The 20,813-nt window shown below is 23.5% G+C and overlaps 1 protein-coding gene across 3 annotated transcripts; it reads left to right on the top strand.

The window, feature by feature from the left end:
- The first annotated feature begins 3,270 nt into the window (after positions 1-3,270).
- LOC105363405 (regucalcin) lies at positions 3,271-19,425 on the top strand. 3 transcript variants are annotated; one of them, XM_011501082.1, is made up of 7 exons: positions 3,271-3,430; positions 5,762-5,870; positions 7,420-7,613; positions 9,436-9,645; positions 17,322-17,534; positions 18,965-19,077; positions 19,151-19,425. In XM_011501082.1, exons 2-7 carry the CDS (start codon positions 5,791-5,793, stop codon positions 19,394-19,396), a joined length of 1,056 nt encoding a protein of 351 aa, XP_011499384.1. In that variant the 5' UTR covers positions 3,271-3,430; positions 5,762-5,790; the 3' UTR covers positions 19,397-19,425. The 3 variants fall into 3 exon arrangements, with proteins under 3 accessions (XP_011499384.1, XP_011499386.1, XP_011499385.1); XM_011501083.1 differs by having other exon boundaries at positions 3,272-3,430; positions 5,819-5,870; XM_011501084.1 differs by lacking the exon at positions 9,436-9,645.
- Positions 19,426-20,813: the final 1,388 nt, after the last annotated feature.

Genomic DNA, 20,813 nt, shown 5'->3' with positions numbered 1-20,813 from the left:
TATTATTCTATTTTATAACAATGAATAAGCATTATTGAATAAAGCATGGATATTTTTATTTTTAGACAAAATATAATATACTTATATACAAATAGACGTTAAGTTTATAACCATATATATACTATTCCTACGTAAGGTCTTTATTTTAAATATATAAAAGTAATATAAACATTTTAAAACTTGGTTAAGATAATAAATTTTAATAAAATTTAATAAAATATGCGTTTATTATATATACTATATAAGTAGTACCTTAATAAATATTTATATTTTAATAAATATTACGTAAAAATTGAAAATAATTAATAAAATATATTATTGTAAATAAAATAATAAATTATTTTTGCAGATGAAGACATTGCTGTATAGATTGGATAAGTCATTTAGTAGCCTTTAATATTGACATAGAGAAGTCTTTTTGGCCAATTCTTTATTTATATCTTAGAAAAATTTGTTTAACAATAACATTAAAAATTAAATACATTTAAAAATAAGATACAAGAAAAATAATTTTTTTGTCATTAAAGAATGTGAAAAAAATGGACTAATAATTACTGGAATCTAACATCATTCCAAGGAATCTAATATCACTCTCTCTAATATAAATGTACCAAAGAAGCATAACATATATCAAACATAATATCAAAGTATATTACTTAAATATGTAGAGTTTATTATTACTATATTTTTCAATAGTTGTATTTAGCTATATAATATATTTTCAATATTATTTTACAATTTAAACTAATTGAAATAGTTTTAAAGTTAAAAGAATTTCACTAAAAAATGGGTTAGTAATGAATATATTAAATTTGATAATTAATACATTAATAAAAAAAAAATTAAAAACGTTGTGCAGATATTTTGAAAGGCCTAAGTTCAAGAATTTTAAAAATAAGAGTATATACATACTAAAATTGATTAAAGAAAAATTACATACAAAATATATATTATATTACACGATGTAATGATATATAATTTTCGAATAGATTATACACGACTATAACTGTCCTCATTTAATGGAAAATAAATTTTTAAATAAAATAACTATTAAATTGACTATTAACAAATTTATGATGGAACGTTATCATAAAAGATATATAATTTTATTTCTTACAGAATAAAATTTAAAAAATTATTATATTTGTATCTTAAGTTTAAAAATAATTTAAACAAAGAAAATGTATAAATTAATTTATTAGATAAAAAATAGTATGGTTATATTAAAATCTAAGTATAACTACTGAAATTTATTTTAATTCTAATTACTTCATAATGTTTTATATACATTTACTTTATTTATATAAATATATTATTTGTTATGTAATATAATTATATTATTATTAATAAAAAATAAATTACAATTTTAATGTTACAGAAAAAATGTATAATTGTAACATACATAAAAATCTAATAATTTATAAGAATATAATATATTATTATATATTTTAATGTACTTAACCCAAAATTAACTAAATTTATTAAATTTAATATAACGAAATTAATATATTTTAGGAAATATTATTTAACAAACCGTTAATACAAAAGCACAAACAAAAACAAATTTGAAAGACCTACATAATATTTATTATATATACATATATATATATATATATATATATATATATATATAATCTTATATATCCTAAATAAAAATATATATATAAATATATGAAAATTTTTATCAAAAATAGGAATACTCTGTAGAATCTACAAGTATTTTCAAAATCCCATTTAGACTTAGATGAATGTAATTCATATCTAACTTATAATAAAATCGAAATTTATTTTAAAATATTAATTAAGGTACAAAGGAAAATGAAATAAAATTTTATTTAAAATAAGAAGAGATTGAAGATTGAAAAAATTGAAGATTATATGTTTCACAATTTTGGTAAGGCTTAAAACACGGCAGGATCCATTTATAAAATATAAAATAATATTTAAAAATCCATAAACCTATTTACAAAAATCCCCAAATAGATTTTAGATTAAAAATATTGATTTTATAGAAATTTAATATAGCATTAACGTTATTATGATATAATTATTATCTACTTAATAAGCCGTAAAATTAACCTAATTGGTTAAATATGTTTATATTATTTCTGTCTAATTAAAAATATATTAATTTATATTGTTTTCTATTTAAAATATAGATTTTTCAAGTACCTAAAAATAAATGTTTAATTATATAATTCATAATATTAAATTCTCGTATATAATATTTTTAATATTTTTAAATTGAAAAATTAGTGTAATTATATTTACTCCAAAATATACTAATGAACAATTAATAAAATTATTATTATTATTCTAGTTTATTTCTTTTCATACTATTTGTATTTAATTACTATGAACAACATGATTATTGTATTTCATTTTCTTATCATTGGAACTTTTTTCTAATTACTTACTTTTATTCTATAGTTATATAAGGGTATAGTTATTAAAAATGTAATACAACTTCAATTAATATATAAAATAATAATTAGTCCTTATTTATAGATATTTATATTTATATAAGATATAGATAGAATAATGTATAGATTTTTTAACCTCGAAAATGGATATATTTATTTGAAGATTTCAAATGTTTTTCCGCAATTAAATTATCTAAAATTATACGTTAAACATATACCATCTATTTAAAATTAATAATTCTTAATAATGTTCCTAAAACATGAAACGATTTTCTTAATACAAAAATAGTGATAAAGTTTAAATTAATAATGGAGATCTAAGCTTATTGGTTATTAAAAATTTACACAATTCAAATATGGACTTTTGTAGATTGTACCAATAAACATTAACTTTAAAAATTTATTATTTATCGAAAAAGAGTATAAAAATATCAAATATTATATTCAATATCAATTAGAATATTAAATAATATAATAAATAATTTAGGGGTCAAAATATTTATTATATTCAAAATATTTATTAAAAACTTAAATGTCTGTAAAATAAAATTAAAAGTAAAAAGTATAATTTTTAAACTCGATTTCAAATTTTTATTTTAATCTATATTTTAAAAATATATTAAGAATATTTATTTCTCACGAAATTAAAAAAATTTTATATTATTAGAATTTATTAGTGTTATTTTCATGTATATGTATTTTTATTTTAATGTTAATAGCTTTATTATTGAAAACATTATTGAAACTGGAATTTCATATCAGGCACGCTAATAAGAGTTCATATGTATAGACCTTAATTTACATATGCAAGTAATTACACTCTCTATATTTCTTGACTATTATACGTTACTGGACAGTATAAAACAATTAACATCGATGTTATATTGTACTATTGTTTCTACATTTATAATAACGACCTGTTTGCTAGTAGTCCATCTAAATAAGCGGAATATAAATTATTATTGTGCTTCACACGTTGACATAAAGTAAACACTATCGAAATCATGGTAATCAAAGCACAATACATATAAATCAAAATATTATCTGAAAGAGAAATTAAATTTTTTTTATTTTCTATTGTTACATATAATAAATTGTAACAATAAATTGTATGTATGTAATGTAAATAAAATTGTATACAATAAATTACTATAATATTATAAGAACAAAATATTCATTTCTTGATTCTAATTAAGTAAAAATAATGTTATATGAAGGTGTTTAATAGTTTAATTTTTTAATTTTTATTCAATGTTTTTAACTATTCTTGTATGTTAGTAAAATATATTTAAGTATTCTTTAATTTTCTATGATTACATACAATTTATGATTTACATACAATTTTTCTGAATATTTACTTTTTATAATTCATCGTAAATAATTTTGAAATTGTATATGTTATTAAGTATTAATTTGAATTGTGAAATAGAATTAAAAATAATCGTTTTAAATTAAATAAAATGTTTTTACAAATTCTGGAAAAATCAAATGCATTAATACGTTCGAACGTAATCATACTTTCACTTACACAATACTCTTTCAAGGGCATGATTAATTTGATCTACATTCTCACATATTCTTCTTTATCTTTAAAAATATCGTTTGAGTGTTTATTCAACTTATATATAGTATAAATTATATGAATTGTATTCAGTGTATATTCAATTTTTGGTGTGATGTTAAGAGAAAAGGTAAATAAATTTTAATAAACAAATTTCTTTATTGATTATATATGATAATATTATTACAGAAATTTAATAATCATTAACATATTTTTTATAGTTTTTTAAATAATTTTGTTCATAAAAAAATAATAAATTTATTCATTTTTACAATAAATTACAAAATAATTTAATATTCAGTTAAGGAATTTATTTATAATTTTGTATAATAATTTTCTACATCGTTATTAAAGCGGATTTTTCTACGTATTAAGCATTAAACCATGATAATTTAACAATAACGAAAATTCGAATTATTAGTTTTTATAAAGTGATCTTATAAAATTTTCATGATTAGCAAAAAATTTCAATTAAATATATTTATTAAAGAAAAAACGACTTTATTTGCAATAACCATACGTTTAAGTTTATTTTAACTATAGAGTTAGGAAAATACGAATTAATAATAACAAGTGATAATTAATTCAAATACTTTTCTTTTTATTATTTGACAAATCTTCACGCAAGTAAGAAAATTAATTGAATATGAAGCATATTATTTTGGAAACGATTTTCTGAAAAATTATTTGTTTTTTAATTTATATATTATTTATAATCTATTAAAAGATTTACAAAATTATGAGACATTTGTTAATTTAATTTTTACAAATCGATTGTTTATTATTATAAAATAGTGAAAAATATAAATTTTCATGAAAAACTTTGAATGGAAACATTAGAAATCAAGTGCATTTATAAAAATGAAAGATTTGAAACTGCCTTAATTAAAAAATTAAGCAATTACGTATATGTAATTTATGTTTAATATAATAATATAATAATATAATAATATAATTTAAATTACACATAAATATTACTAAAATTAATAACAAAGATTATTTAAATATCTCTGTCTATGACTTGAAAATAAATATTTCAAATTATTAAATTTTTTCCTCAATTTATTATACAAGATATTAACAAAAATATACTTATACAATTAGTTTTGATATAAAACTACATTATAAAATAATTTAATTAACTTGTTTTGAGTTTCAGAAACTTTCTATAATTGTTTTATATACATATGACAATTTTTCAATTTTACTTTTTCGATGATTGCATGAGTAAAAAAAATCGAGCGCAAGTAAATTCATTAATTTTGTTTCTCACATAATCCTCGGACACGAAGTGTCTAAACGAGTCCTTATAATAATAAATACATACTTCGATATTTATCAAAATTGAATTTCGAATTTGTATTTATATTTATTATACTCCTGCAAATGCAAACTCGGATAGTTCCAATATACACATTTTAAAATTACTTTTAATATAGTTATTGTATCATAAGGTTTTAATAAAATCGATTGTAAAAATCTACTGATTATTTGATTCATTATATATTTGTAATATATTAAATATGTTAAATTACAATAAATATGTAATTATAATTGTTGTTTATTATATGCTTATATAAAGAATGAAAAGTATACTATCTACAAATAATTAAAAAATTGAAGCTTTAAAATAAAATATAATCTTTCGTACGATTCTTGAAAATTTTAAATACTCTGTAAAATATAATAGTAGAGATTGAGTAATGATATTATATAAATTAGAAAACAGGAAACACTCTCAAGAAGGTTTTCCCTCAGTTTGATTTTTGTATTGCAGAAGTAAAGGTGTCTTGATCTTATAGCAATATGAATATTGTTACTGTTAAAATTTTAGGATTCTGGATTTTTACGCTTATTATAATTTTCGACACAGCATCCATGATAAGGTAAATAAATTGTTTTTCATGTGTATATAAACACCTAAGTATAGATATATATAAATAATAATTTTTATATAAAAATTTATCAAAGCAATGTACATTTAAGAATGATGTATATGTTATGTAAAAAAATTTTAATAAATATGATTAATGTATAAATTTCAATTTTTTATTTCAAATATAATTTACAATTAAAAAATAATTACATAATATATAAATTTGATATTGAATTTTAGATTAGATAAAAGAACAGAAAGTAAAGAACAAATAAAAAATATAATAAATAGATTTTTCTTGAAAGAATAATAGTATTTTTTTTCATTAGATAAAGTGAAATAAATTTTTATTTTCCATGAAATATATTAAAGCAGTTTTAATTTATATTACATTCGGATATTTTCATTTAAAAGATTAATCGCCAATTAAAAATTTAGGCAATAATAACAAAATTCTTTGATAAATACGATTTAAACGATTACAATTATGCCTATTCTGCAAAACTCAAAAAATTTCGAAAATATTTTAAAGACGTTTGAGAAATTTCGTTTGGTATTCCAAATTAATTTTGACATCTGTTCATCTCATCTATTTTTTTAATATATTATATACACAATTTTGTATTTAAACAAATATATACTTTTTATATTACTATTATTTTCTATTATATATATATTTTTGACTCATTATACTTAAAATATTAAATTTTATCGAGAGTCTCAAAGCATATTAAGATCTGCATTGTTTAAAATATTTGAAGCTTAGAAAAAACAAAAATAAAAAAAATAAATGAAAGTAATAAATATTTATGATAATATCAATCTGCCTTGAATAAAAATTATTATTTCATATAAAACTTTTAATTTCATTAAAGATAATTATATTTATAAATTTTATTATTTTTATTATCATTTAATATACATATTAATAGAGTATATATACAAATATTTCTAATATTTTAATATTAAAAAAAAAGAAATTTAAACATACATGTATTATTCCCTTAAGTTTATTTATTTGTTAATAATTAGAAATATTTTTTTCTTGAATGTATAAAGTTGTAAGCTTTAAAATAATTTATACATGTAATATTTTTTAAATTATTTTAAAATGTTAAATATATTCTTCTGAAATATATATAGAGACGTTTTGAGCTATGGATCAGTGAACATCAATTTTTTCTTGTTTATTCTCTATGCGAAGCCTTAACAGCAAGTTTATGTTTCACTTCTTTGACGGAACATTAAATAAAAATTAATTACTTATTGATACCTTATTCTACACAAATGCATTCTCAAATCTTTTGAAAATTTAAATATTATTATTATTAACTCTTATTAAAAATAAATCCCTACACTTATCTATGATATACATGGAGTAAAATGTATATAAATCCACAGTAATTCACATTTATTTATTCTTATTGAGGAATTTTCAAAATAATAAAAATGTCAATATAAAAAGAAGGAGAAACAATACTAATTTATAAATAAATAATCTTTATTTACATAAATATTTAATATGTTATAATTAAATATTTATAAAATATATTTTTTAGAATTCAAGAAAATCCAAATGAAATAATGAATGCAACATCAGATTTCACTATTTCGGTAGTTAGTCCACCACTTCTTTTAGGAGAAGGTCCGTTCTGGAGTTCAGAGTTGCAGAAACTGTATTTTGTAGATATAATTGGCGAAAAAATATATAGTTATGATCCAAATTCTGAACAAACTGTTTCAGCTTCTGTCGGTATGTATCAATATAATACACAATTGATAACTAACTATAAATTATATATTTTAAATTTTAAATAATTTGTCTGTCATTATACTTTTAAATAGTTAAAATACTATCATTTCATTTTAAAGAAAAATTTTTAATACTTATATAATATTTCCAAAAAAAAAAAATCTATTATTTAATAAAACATTATATGAATGCTTAGATGCAGCGTTTAGCTTTCAACCAACATGATTATGATTTTATTCAAATATACTTTATACAGTAATTTTTTTAATGGTTATTGCATATATCAACGTTTCAGCTAATAAATCGAAGCTCCACATTGATTTTTGTAGATCTACTATAACTATTCCTTATTTATTATCCTTATTTATTTTCTTACTCACTGAAATTTTCTGTAGATACTTATCATTACACTAATGTTATGGTTATATAGTATTATAGAAATATTAATAAAAAAAACTAGTCACATTGAATAATGAAATAAAAAACCTTATATTTTGTTACATATCCTTTTGCTCCTTACTTTTCTTTAAACGAAAAAAGTGCAAAAAGTTATGAAACCTTGCTGTGACGAAGTCCCCGGTACTTGAGCATTTATATTAAGACTAACCATCAATCACGAATCAGTCAATTTTTTAAACGTTAATCGAAAGAAAATAGAATTTCTAAAGATTAATTTGAATATCTATAATCATGTAATTATCGTGAAAAATAAAAATTTCGAAACAAGATATTTTAATAATCATAATTTTTAAACTTCATATACACTCAAAATATCCAAGTGTCATTAGATCAAGTATCAAAATTCATTGATATTAGTTCCAACGCTCAAAAACGTTACTTATTACATTACCATCTTTATTCATACATAGAAATCGCGATTAATTGAAAATAGTTCCAAAATGAAAAAACCATAATTAAATATAAGTAAGAATAATGTGACGAAGAAACACAATAGATACAACATTTGCATTTACTATACAATATGAGTAATAAGTAATTAAATATTTCAATATATTACATATCAGTAAATGATTAAAAATGAAAAATTTTTAACACAATCTCATTAATTTATTTCGTATTATAATGTTTTCATAAATGTTACTGTATAATTTTTTTCCTGAAAACATAATGAAAAGAGTTATAGAGTTTATATTTCTATTAAAATAATTCAAGATATTTTCGTAAATCTAATGACTTCATGAATTTATTATAATAAATTATACGTAGCTATTGAAGTGATGATATATATGAATTATATTTTGAGTTATATTTTCAAATATAACTTCACAATTTAACTAAACTTAAACACTTTCGATTCTATTAAGTTAATACAGTATAATTTAAGTGAAAATTTTATTATATAATTAAGCAATTATTCTAATACATTATTGTAAATAATTATTTTTAATAGTATATAATATATTTGCTTGGAGAACTGTAGTTACCAACAATCTTTATTTATACGTACAATGTATTACTACAAAAGAAGTGCCTATATTATTTAAAAGGCTTTTAACTTTAATATTTACTACAATGCTTTATAAATATTACTTTAGAATATTAATTTAGAATTTTAATTTAAAATATTAATTTAAAATTTACTTTGTATATCAATATAAATTTTTAAGCACTAATCTAGTTTTCACCCTTTATTCTTTCTATTTGTTACCCAAAATTTAAGAATGTTATTACCTATATTCAGAGTTATTACTATATATAGTATTTATATTGTTTAATTCAAGTGAATTCTTAAATTAATAATCTAATAATAATAATATTAATCATATTTCTAATTACTTTGTTTAATAATCTAAAAATACAGGTAATGGACCTATCACTTTTATAATTGGTGTTGAAAATAGCATCGATAATTTTATTATTGGAATTGGAAAAAATGTAACACTTATCAAGTGGAATGATAATAGTGATAAAATTCCATCGATTATAAATACATTAGCTACAATTGACATTGATCGCTCCGATACCAGATTGAATGATGCAAAAATTGATTCACATGGTAGATTTTGGGGAGGTACGTATTTTAAGAACGATAAATAGAGTAAAATAAATTTTGGTATTTTTAATATTAGTAATAATTATTTGAATTATGAATTTTGAAGAATTTTCTCTTTTGTAAGAATGTATAAAATATAGATTTTTAGATAGGAATGAAAATCTTATTGTATTTATAGCCGCTTCCGAAGAAAGCGATAGATGTTGTACACATATGCTTACACATTCTAAAAAAGTTGGTACCCCATTAATTCACCTTTATACACTTATACTTACATATTATTTTTAAAAATTATTTTAATATTCATTGTTTTATAACACGATTTTGGCATATTAAAATAATTTGAAAACATTAAACTTATTCTATGTATAATATATATCTACTTTGACATACATAGTAAAAGTTAATTATATATTTTAATTTTATACATAATACACATATATAATGAATACACGTAACTTAATACTACAGGAAAATATATAATTCTATAAAAAAGAAATTAAATATTCAATATCTGCCTTATAAGTGGGGAAAAAATGCAAAGAGAAATAAAGAGGGAGGAGATTCATCATACATATATATTTTTTAACAATCAATACATTCTTGAATTTATATTTGAAAAAGCCTCCTACAATATTAATTAACTATTAAAGGGTCTAAATAAGGCAATTATATATATACTCTATTCCATCAAAAAACACATATGCGCTTAATTTTATAACTCTAGATGGTTTCAAGATAGTTTTTGAGACAGTTTTATCCGATTTTTGCATTTATAGATCTATGTTTTGCATTTAAAGGTAATATCATTGTGACTTATCCTTTATTATTGTATTTTTTGTAGTCAATACATAGTTTTCTTGGTTCTTTAATATTTTAGATTTCAATTAGTAATTGATCAAAAAGTAATTGATTAAATCGGTCCTTAAACGCCCATTACAAAAATATGCTCTTTCAGTAATCATATTTGATATATCATCTAGATCAATTCAAGTTGAAAAATTATCGTAAATATAGTTAAATAATAATAATTATAATTAAATAATAATAATAATAATTAAATCATAGTTAAATAATCTTCTAATTGTTTCAGCTTTTTAGTGAAATAAATATAAAATTTATATGCATGAAAAATCCAATTCAAAATATTTATAATTATATTTAAATCGTTAAAAAATGTGTAACTAAAATAAAGATAAATAAAGATATATTTCATTGACTATAAAAATGCTAAATAAAGTCAAAATTAACAAAATAGTAAAATAATAATAACAGCTGCAATAAAATAAGAAATTAAAATATATAATTAAAAAATTATTAAATTTGTATAAAATTTGAATGAATATGTAAAAATTTTATTTCATACAAACTCTACGTATGTAATAAATATTATATTGAATAATATTTGGTTTACCTACTAGTCGTTTTTTACCAGATTACTCAATCACTATGTAATATGTCATTGAGACCATTTAATTTTCTACTATTTACCTCGGAATTAGAAAATTTAGATGATAGAAAAATGTTTCTTCGCTATCTGAAAATTAAATATTATTCTATTTATATAAGGAGAGATTTAACGAATCCGATGATTGAGAATAAAACTTACAAATGCACCGGTTAGTTGCTGGTATCCACCAACAACTTACTTCATTAATAAATGAAATTGTTAATCAAATTTAATTATGATGAAATATTTATTTGAATAAAATTTTAATTTATTAGATTATTTCCTGAATGGGGGAAAGGATTTTATTCGCCATACACCGATGTAGAAATGTTAGTTACAAATGTTATAATCTATTAACATTGTACTAAAGTATAATGTAAATTACATTTATGTAATGTATAATTCATCCTTCAGAGAAATTAGTGTGGATATATTTACTCTTCAAGTTTTATTATAAACTACGATTATATTTACATCTTGTATATTATTATTACCTACAGTTAACTTTTTAACAAATGATTTTTAATTCCTGATTAAATGTTTGTTTAATCAAATCTATAATGAAAAGTATCCCAATAATGCCATATATCTAATTTATTAACTATTTAGCTTTAAAAAGTACTCTATATTCATTTTAATTTTTATTATACATTTATGTAACTAGAATAATAAAAAAAATTTTAATAATAAACTTTAGTTACTTATACTATAATAAATACTATAAGTAATTGTGTAAATAAATCAACTAAAATAATTTAAGATTAAATGCAAAATAGTTAAAATTAGTATTAATATATATTTAAATACTTAATTTATTAAAAGACTGAGCTATGATATTTTAAGCTTCCTTACATTACTTAAATATGTTTGAATTTTTTTTTAATGAGTAAATTAAAAAGCAATTACAATTAAAATTAAAATTTAATTAAAACACTAAAATAAAATTATTAAATTGAAAAATTAAAATGATTATAATGTGTTGGAAACTGGTTAATTTTTTGGCTCGAACTGCCAATATTTCGATAGCTTTATAATAAATGGCCATCCGCCCTAGCGGATGCTTGGGTCAAGTGGAACGGCTGTAGAAATATGTATTACGTGCAGACTTCGTTAACATATGGCTTATTAACAATTATATTAGGAATGAGCTGAATTCACCTTTCATTGGATAGTGTAAGCTCAGTCTTTTCGCAATGATGGGGTTACTTCTTGATGGTGACGAAGTTGTTGCTGATCTTGTAAGGATCAGCAATGGATTGTGCATGCTCCTTGATAAGGAGTATGCCCCTCGTTGTGTATATAATGTGCAATTTGCTAATGTTGTAAGGATTAGCAGAGAATTGCGTACACTCGTGTAAAGGACGTGTGGTCTTGCTTGATCCTGTGATGAATAGTTATTTGGAAAAAAAGACTATTGACATACCTTTGTAATGAAGAATACCTTGATACCGTGCTTCTTGTAGTCGTATACTTTGTTGTAATGCAGTCAGCACCCATGACTGCTTATAAATTGTAGCGCACTTGATAATTGAATGTGTGTTACTTGTAATAGCTTCACTGCGTTAGCGTAACTGAGTGACTTTCTTATGGTTGTCTCTGGCTGAATAGCTTAAATGACTGATAAGCTGACTAACTAAATTACAATGAGCGCCTAAGCGTGGTGTGCTTCTTTTAAATATCCACGCGGCAGCTTACTTAATTTGCAACAATGCGTAAGTGTTGCTGTGCGGAAAATCTTGCATGATGTGCAAGACTAAAGTTTTAGAAGTTACGAGAACTCCAGAAAAGCAAAGCTTTAGAAGGTTGAAGAATTCCAACCGTCGTTGCTATACTGAGACCAGATAAAAATTGTACGACATTCAAAAGTAAGGCTTTAGAATTCTCGGAATCAAATGCTTAAAAAATTCGAGAGTTAGAAAACTTATACCTTTCTGAGAGCCAAAATCTTGGAAAATGCTCCAATTTCGAACATTCCGCCCGCCACCATCAATTTTCTTTACGATTGTTTCCTTCGTCAGGGATTGATAGCACTGCCAGTTTATATATTGGTCTTACCATGGCTGTCGAAGCTGTTTTTAATGTGACCTCTCTGGTTAGTCCATTCTTGTCAGGACATATGTCGATAACTCGAGCGAAAGGCCACTTGCACGGTGAGAAACGTTGGTCGGTAACAAGTACCAACGAGCCAATATTGATGTCATTCATCGAGTGATGCCATTTAGAGATTGACTGTTGCTGGTGTAAATAATGAGCTGACCATAATACCCAGAATTTTGTTTTGGGTACCATTACTAATAATGTACCGGATCGTGCCTCTTGTTGACATTTTTTTTTTATTTAGCGTTAGTTGGCATGGTCAATGATTCTGCTGATTTCATCAATTGTAGTCCGGTTCACCACAATGGATGTTTTTAAAACTGTGATGTAGTTATGCCTCGTGAGGCGCAGTCTGCTGGATTCAATGTTCCAGGGATATATCTCCAGTGTGCGTTTGGAGTAAGGTCTTGAATGATGGAAACCCTGTTTCTTACATATTTTTTCCATCTTGATGGATGGAACTTTATCCATGTGACGGTTACTCGCGAGTCTGTCCAAAGATGTATTGTCTCGACGCCCATTTTCAACGCGGCTCGGACGTACTTATGAGTTTCGATAGGAATAGTGCTGCAGCTAGCTTCAATCTTGGTATTGCGCTTGGCTTGAGGGGTGCTACTTTAGTATTGGAACACACTAATGCAGTCATAATTTTATTTAATTCATGCACTGGTATGTATATGGTTGCCGACATTGCTAATTAGGATGCATCAGAAAACCCATGCAGCTCTAAGTGTGAGGTGCCCTTTATGTTGAGCAACCGTGGTATTGTAATGTCAGTCAAGTTGACGAGATCTCTTCAAATAATCAGCCATCGTGCAGAAAACTACGATGGCAGTGTCTCCTCCCATTGGAGCTTATGCAGCTACAGCTCCTGCATGAATATTTTTTGCCTTGATTGTGATAGGTGACACAGAACCTAATGGGTAAAATATCTGGGCCACTTCAGATAATACGAGGCGTTTCGTAAGGTTATCAACTTGAACCAACGCCTTTCCTGTCGTGAACGTAAATGTGTCCTGTTGAGGAGACCACCGTAATCTAAGGATTTTGGTAAACCAATCGTCGAACGTAATTGAGGTGGTCAGATTATGATCCGTGTTTATTGCGATGTTACCATCTTGGTTCGTTACATACCATTTTGCCAAGGGAAAACCGCCCGCCATGCAGAGGTCTCGTAACTTGAGAGCGACCTTGATTAATGGTTAAATTCCGAACAGAATGACAGGAACAAATTTTTGTTTTCCCCTTGCATATAAGATAAGATACTTCGTAGTTATAGTAAATTATTTGTTTTATACTTTCATTGTACGATCGTCAATACTGTTAATAGATTGCTTGAATTTTAACTTGTGTATCTCGTTATATATATGGATTATATAAATCTTCTGCTGACTTCCTGGCATTAACATATTGGTTTTATACTTTAAAATGTCATGTAGAATTCTAATTATACAAATTTTTTTTCATTATTTTCAAAATTGTTGGATCTTTCTTATAACTATTATATTATACTTTAATGGTTACCTATTTAATGATCTATTTAGTATTCTCAGCTATTCTAAAAGTTTGAAAGTTTTCTGATATTTTAAAATGTTTATATTTTCCAGTAATTTTTTTGGATCACGTTTATATACAAACATAACATATGCATTTATTACAAACTTTAATTTTTATACGAATTTAGTGGAAGAATAATATTCAACTAACATTAAAATATTTCAAATATAATTACATAACACATTTTTTACAATTTTTTTTTTATTTCAATAAATAACCAATTACAAACAAATATAAATAAAACAAAAATTTATTATATAAAGAATCTTAATTCGTGGTAAAAAAAGGTTAGTAAATAATTGTTCGAGGTTGAAGCCAGTTCCAAGACCGCCGATTGTCGGCATTGCCAGCCCTTTAGATCTCAGATTTGTGTAAATACTCTGGACGAGAATTTTTTAATTCTTGTTATGTTTTGGTTTTAAATGACCCGCAATGTTTATATGGTCTTCAGGTAATAACATCGCCCGGAATTCTCTAAAGTTATTACGCCTTATTTTTTCTTACGTCGAATTCTCGAAATATCTAGATTTTTCTTTCTGCGCCTCATGTAATATTCCAGTGCAGCAACAACGATGCCTTATTGCCAGATAAGTGAGTCACCACGTGGATATGCAAGGCAGGCACGCGGCGCGCCTGGCTTTCTTGCTAAAGAGCTCTCTTGCTAAACATCTCTTGCCGAACCACTTTCGCTGAATTGCGCTTGCAGCTAACATCTTGCCGTAACCTGACCGCAGTGAACCGACCATAGTGAACCGATCTAACCCTCTACCAGTAGAAGTCATGGCACGGGTCTCGGTCTGCCCTCAGCAGAACCGCCATGGATCGGTCAGTATCTTCAGCAGAGCCGTCACGGAACGATCAAGCCTTCGGCTTCGCGCGCGTATTCAAAAGGCTTATAGGCTCATTGTAATTCTACCTCGCGCTCACTCAAGTGTAATTACCACTCGGTGTCATTTAGTATATACTGCGACATCAACACGTGGCCGCATGTTCGGCAGCCAATCTAAAGATACATGTGCATATTAAAAAGAGTTAGCAAGATCCGCTAGTGATTTAACAGTAAAACCAATGGAATCGTAATAAAAAATGGGCACACCAGCCATGCAGCAAATTAACATACCTTGTCGGTAATTTACAAGGTATATCTCTTTATATTATCTTTAATTAAGCTAGTGGCACATGCGCAAATCTATTTTAAGAAAACTTCTCTTGAATGAGTCGATTGGCAAAGAGTACGCTCTCTCGAACACCGTACAGACCCTCAAACAGTCGACACAAGTGACGTAATACGTCAATTACATTCTCAAGGCTAGACAATAGTTTATAGAACAATCGACTATAAATACATTTTCATCAATTCCTTCAAAGCTCGAAGGCTTGTCATTTATGATTCTTGTGTGTGACTACTTTTCAACTGCTCCCATCATAACTAGAGGCATAATTGATTACGTAGCAATTTCCATCAAGACTTTTTTACACTCTACTGAGAATGATCATTCTTTCTACCAAGCATACTTGATTTCAACCACCATCTTCTCATGCTCATTCATGAGCATGATCGACTACACGTGCTGATCCTTACGACATCAGCACGAAACCGACATTCAAGATCCACAGTAATCTCCATAGCATTAACGACATCACCATCACCGTGAAGAAATAACCTCACCACAGTAATAGAATAATTTCCCTTCTCTCACCTGGAGCAATCAAAACTGCAATATTATAATAAATGACAACAACAATAAACAATATCTTAACACAATAATAATATACTGTACTTAATTTCATCCCTTTCACCCGTTGTTTCCTTATCAGTCATCATGACGAGAGACTAATTCACTGAACTATTGAATTGGCAGTCCGAGCCATAAAACAAACTCTTAATAATCGAACAATAATATAAAAATAATGAAGTACAAATAAAGGGTGGTATTATTAAACGAAATATAAAGCAAAGCTAAAATTAAAAATTTGTAAAGTTTCTAGTTTATAAGTCTATTAGTATTATATTATCCATAAAATTCTCTCAAATTAATACAATTTCTTATTATATTAAATCTGCTGCTAATTTATAAAATTATCGTAATTAATATATTTGATTTACATTGATTTCATTTATGTGCCCAAAAAATATTTAGTAAACAAATAATGTTTTAATAACTATGTTACACAAGAACTAGAATAAAACATAAAAGGTTAAGCCATCATAGCTTGTAGTATGCCTATCTCGATCTATTTAGGATATAATAAAAGCTTCCAAAGGTATTTATGTTATTTCAGGTATTTAGGCTCTCATTAATGTTATGTCATTAAAAATAAATTTGACAAATATTTGTGTATTGTTCATTATTGGATTTACTACTCTCGCTCTCTTTAAAAATCCATACCTTAAGCGAGTGTATTATTCTAATCACAGTAGTAACTACCATTAAAATATTTATATAAATTTAAAAATTATTCCTTAGAATTGTTTACAGATTAATATTTCTTCTATTTATATTGATCAAATTAATATTTTCTCAGTTGTGAACAAAATATTTTAATACATTGAATAAAACCCAGTTTAATCAAAGTGTTTATTTTCTAGGAACAATGGGAAAGGAAATAAATTCTCAAGTTACGCCCAATCGTGGATCTTTATATAGTATCGATCAACACCTTGTTCCAAAAAAACATTTATCACCAGTTTCAATAAGTAATGGAATAGCATGGAATATTGAGTACAATATAATGTATTATATAGATTCACCTACACGAAAAATAACAGCATTTGAATACGATATATATAATGGAACTATATGTAAGTTTCAATTAATTAAATATGTTATATTTTATTTACACCTTTATCATATTAACTTATATTAATGGTATTTTTTTAATCTTTTCATTATTAATTAATTTACCATATTATTTTAACTCTTCACCCAACACAATCTTATTGATTTATTAGGTATTTTCTTAAAACTACAAAATTTTTTGAATAATTTTTATTAAATAATCGAAGTTTATATATGAAATAATTTAAATGTGCGTTTTAATTCTTATGATTATACCATTTTAATAATTAGTAATATATTTCAATTTATTTTTTAAATAATATAAAAATACTTTTAAGCTGGACTTTCTTCAGGTAATTAAATAATTCGTCATAAGATAATTTGAAATATCTTCAGCATTATTTAGAATAAATTTATGAGATAATATTTTTAAATCTTTTAAAATTAAAATTCATTCGATTCAGTATCGTTTATGATGAGTGAAATTGCACCAATAAATTATAACGTATAAAATCTTATCGTATTATTTATTATCAGATTAGGAAAAAATACTTATAATCCATACTCCTAAAAATTGTATCTATTTTCACATATTATTATTATACACATATTATAACATATTTTTATAAACTTATAAACGGTATATGTTGCCACATAGTGATATTAAATTTGATAATATAATGAATGAGTGAAAAATGACACAAAAATTGTAGAATCTAAAAAATTACAATATATATGCAACATATAATTATATTGCGTATCTCGAGTTACTAGTCGTAATAATAATAGTAATAATAATCTTTGAAAGATAAAATGACTATGACACTAGTATCTTTCTTGTTTACATTTGAAGTTTTCATATTTGACTACTCTTACACAATTAAAATTATTTTTTATTATTTTTTTTTATTACTTCTGCAAATCTTCATTATTCCTTTGAACAGAAAATAACACATCAGCAAGAATGATGTGTGAAATGTACAAAAATATGCTTAATATGAAATAAAAATATAAGCTTACAGCGAGAAAAGAATAAATATTTATTAAATGTCAATATATTAAGAACTAGAAATACATTACATCCATTCATCACTCTGAAAAATTGTTCATTTTACTGATATGATAATACAATGTACCAAGAATTGTTTTAAAGTAATTTGCATAAAATGTTGTACATATTTATAATCAAATTTAATTTATTAATTTCATTAAAAAAAATAATTAATAATTTTGAAAATTATTAATTCTTACTTAATATTATTTTTAAATTTCTTTATTATTTATTTATACTATATGATATCTTATGATTTATTACATATATTTAATTATATTATTAATTAACAATATATATATATATATATATATATATATATATATATATATATATATATATATACTATATTTAATTTAAATTTCATAATTATTATATTTTATATTTAAAATTATAATATAGCAAATCCAAGAATTGTATTTGATTTTGATGCCTACAATTTAACTGGTGTACCAGATGGAATGACTATCGATAAAGATAATAATCTTTGGGTAGCTAATTATGGAGCAGGTCGTGTAAGTATTTACATAAAAAATTCATATATATAGGATCTACAAACATATATGTATAAAAATACCTACTTTTTAGGTATTAAATATAGATCCTAGACACGGAAAATTACTACGAACAATTGAAATTCCATCACAACGAGTAACAAGCGTAGCCTTTGGTGGATTATTTCTAGATATTTTATATATAACTACAGCAAGCGCAGATATAAGCCTGGAAGAAAAAAAATCAAAACCATTCAGTGGCTGTGTTTTTGCTGTACGGGGACTCGGAGTATGTGGATTTACACCGAATAAATTTAAGTTACATAAATCTGAATTATAAAATTTATACTAAATTTATCTCAAAATATTAAATATTTTATCATGAGTTTTTTAATAGAATATTTTTATAAATTTACAATTGTTAATTTATAATGTGCTAATTTACAATGTGATACAATTGTAATTAAAATATAATTGTATTAAAAATAATAAATATATAAATAAATAAATACGTACATGCATAAATAATGTATGCATTAAAATTAATTGATGAATGTAGTCGTTTAGAGAGATGATTAGGACGTAGGAAGCATTTTATTAATAATAATAAGGTAAGTTTGTTTATAATCACAAATGATTAAAACTACTATAAAAATCCCATGAGAAATGAAGGTGAAATAAAGTTTTAGATTACGATAATTATCATAAATTTGGAATGTAAACGATTGAATCTAGAAAAGTACAACGAAAAACAAAATACTGTTGTCTACGCAAATGAAGTGAAAAATAATTCTATTCTATGGAAAATCTGCTATTTGCTTATGCAAATTGAACATATATCAGTACATAGGCGAAATTGATATACATAAATAAAATTTCTTCCAATTCAAACTGCTATAAAAATTAATTCATTCACAAATTAATATACATATATATTATTCTTTATATCATTTATAACCCATTTTATATTGCTATGCTTATATACGTTTTTTAAAAAAGAATGAAAATAAAGAAATAAAATGTTTGAGTATTTATTATAAGTTATTGATGTAGTTTTATCATTAACAAGAGTAGAATAATAAATTAATAATTTATATATTCATTTTGTAATTTATACGGCTTGATATTAGGAAATATATATAATTGTAAACACAGCCTGTAACCAAATTTATATATTTGATGTTTTGATTACTTTTCATATATTGAACTATAAATGAAAAAAAATTTCTCAATTTCTATAAATAAGAATAATTTTTTATAACAATTCATGCGACATTCCAAATAACCAATAGGCATAAAAATAAAATATGCTCGTCTAATAACATAGTATACCAAATACACATATATATATATATATGAATCTTTATATTAAGTAAATATTTTTCAAAATTACTGCTTTTAAAATACAAAATATATTAATAGAATTTACAATTGCAATTAAAGATTTAAAATTTATACAAAAACAAATACGTGGACAAATATATTTTAGAATATTTATTATGTAATTAAGATTGGACTGTAACAAGTATTATTTTTTTAGTAATTTGATTACTACTCAAGAATAATAGAACATTAATAGCAATAAGATTTTTATGTTTAATAAATACGAATTTTATAAACTAAAAATTAAAACAACTTAAATTAAATTACATCGAATTAAATTTGTAATTTAAATCAGTTATAATTTTTGAAGTATTTTATAAGTAGATTTTTTTAATTTGTAATGTGAACTTCATAGCTAATTAAAAATATAACTT

The sequence above is a fragment of the Ceratosolen solmsi genome, unplaced genomic scaffold, assembly GCF_000503995.2.
Source record: "Ceratosolen solmsi marchali unplaced genomic scaffold, CerSol_1.0 scaffold57, whole genome shotgun sequence".
NCBI lineage: Eukaryota > Metazoa > Arthropoda > Insecta > Hymenoptera > Agaonidae > Ceratosolen > Ceratosolen solmsi.
This window is presented reverse-complemented; position numbering and strand designations above follow the sequence as displayed.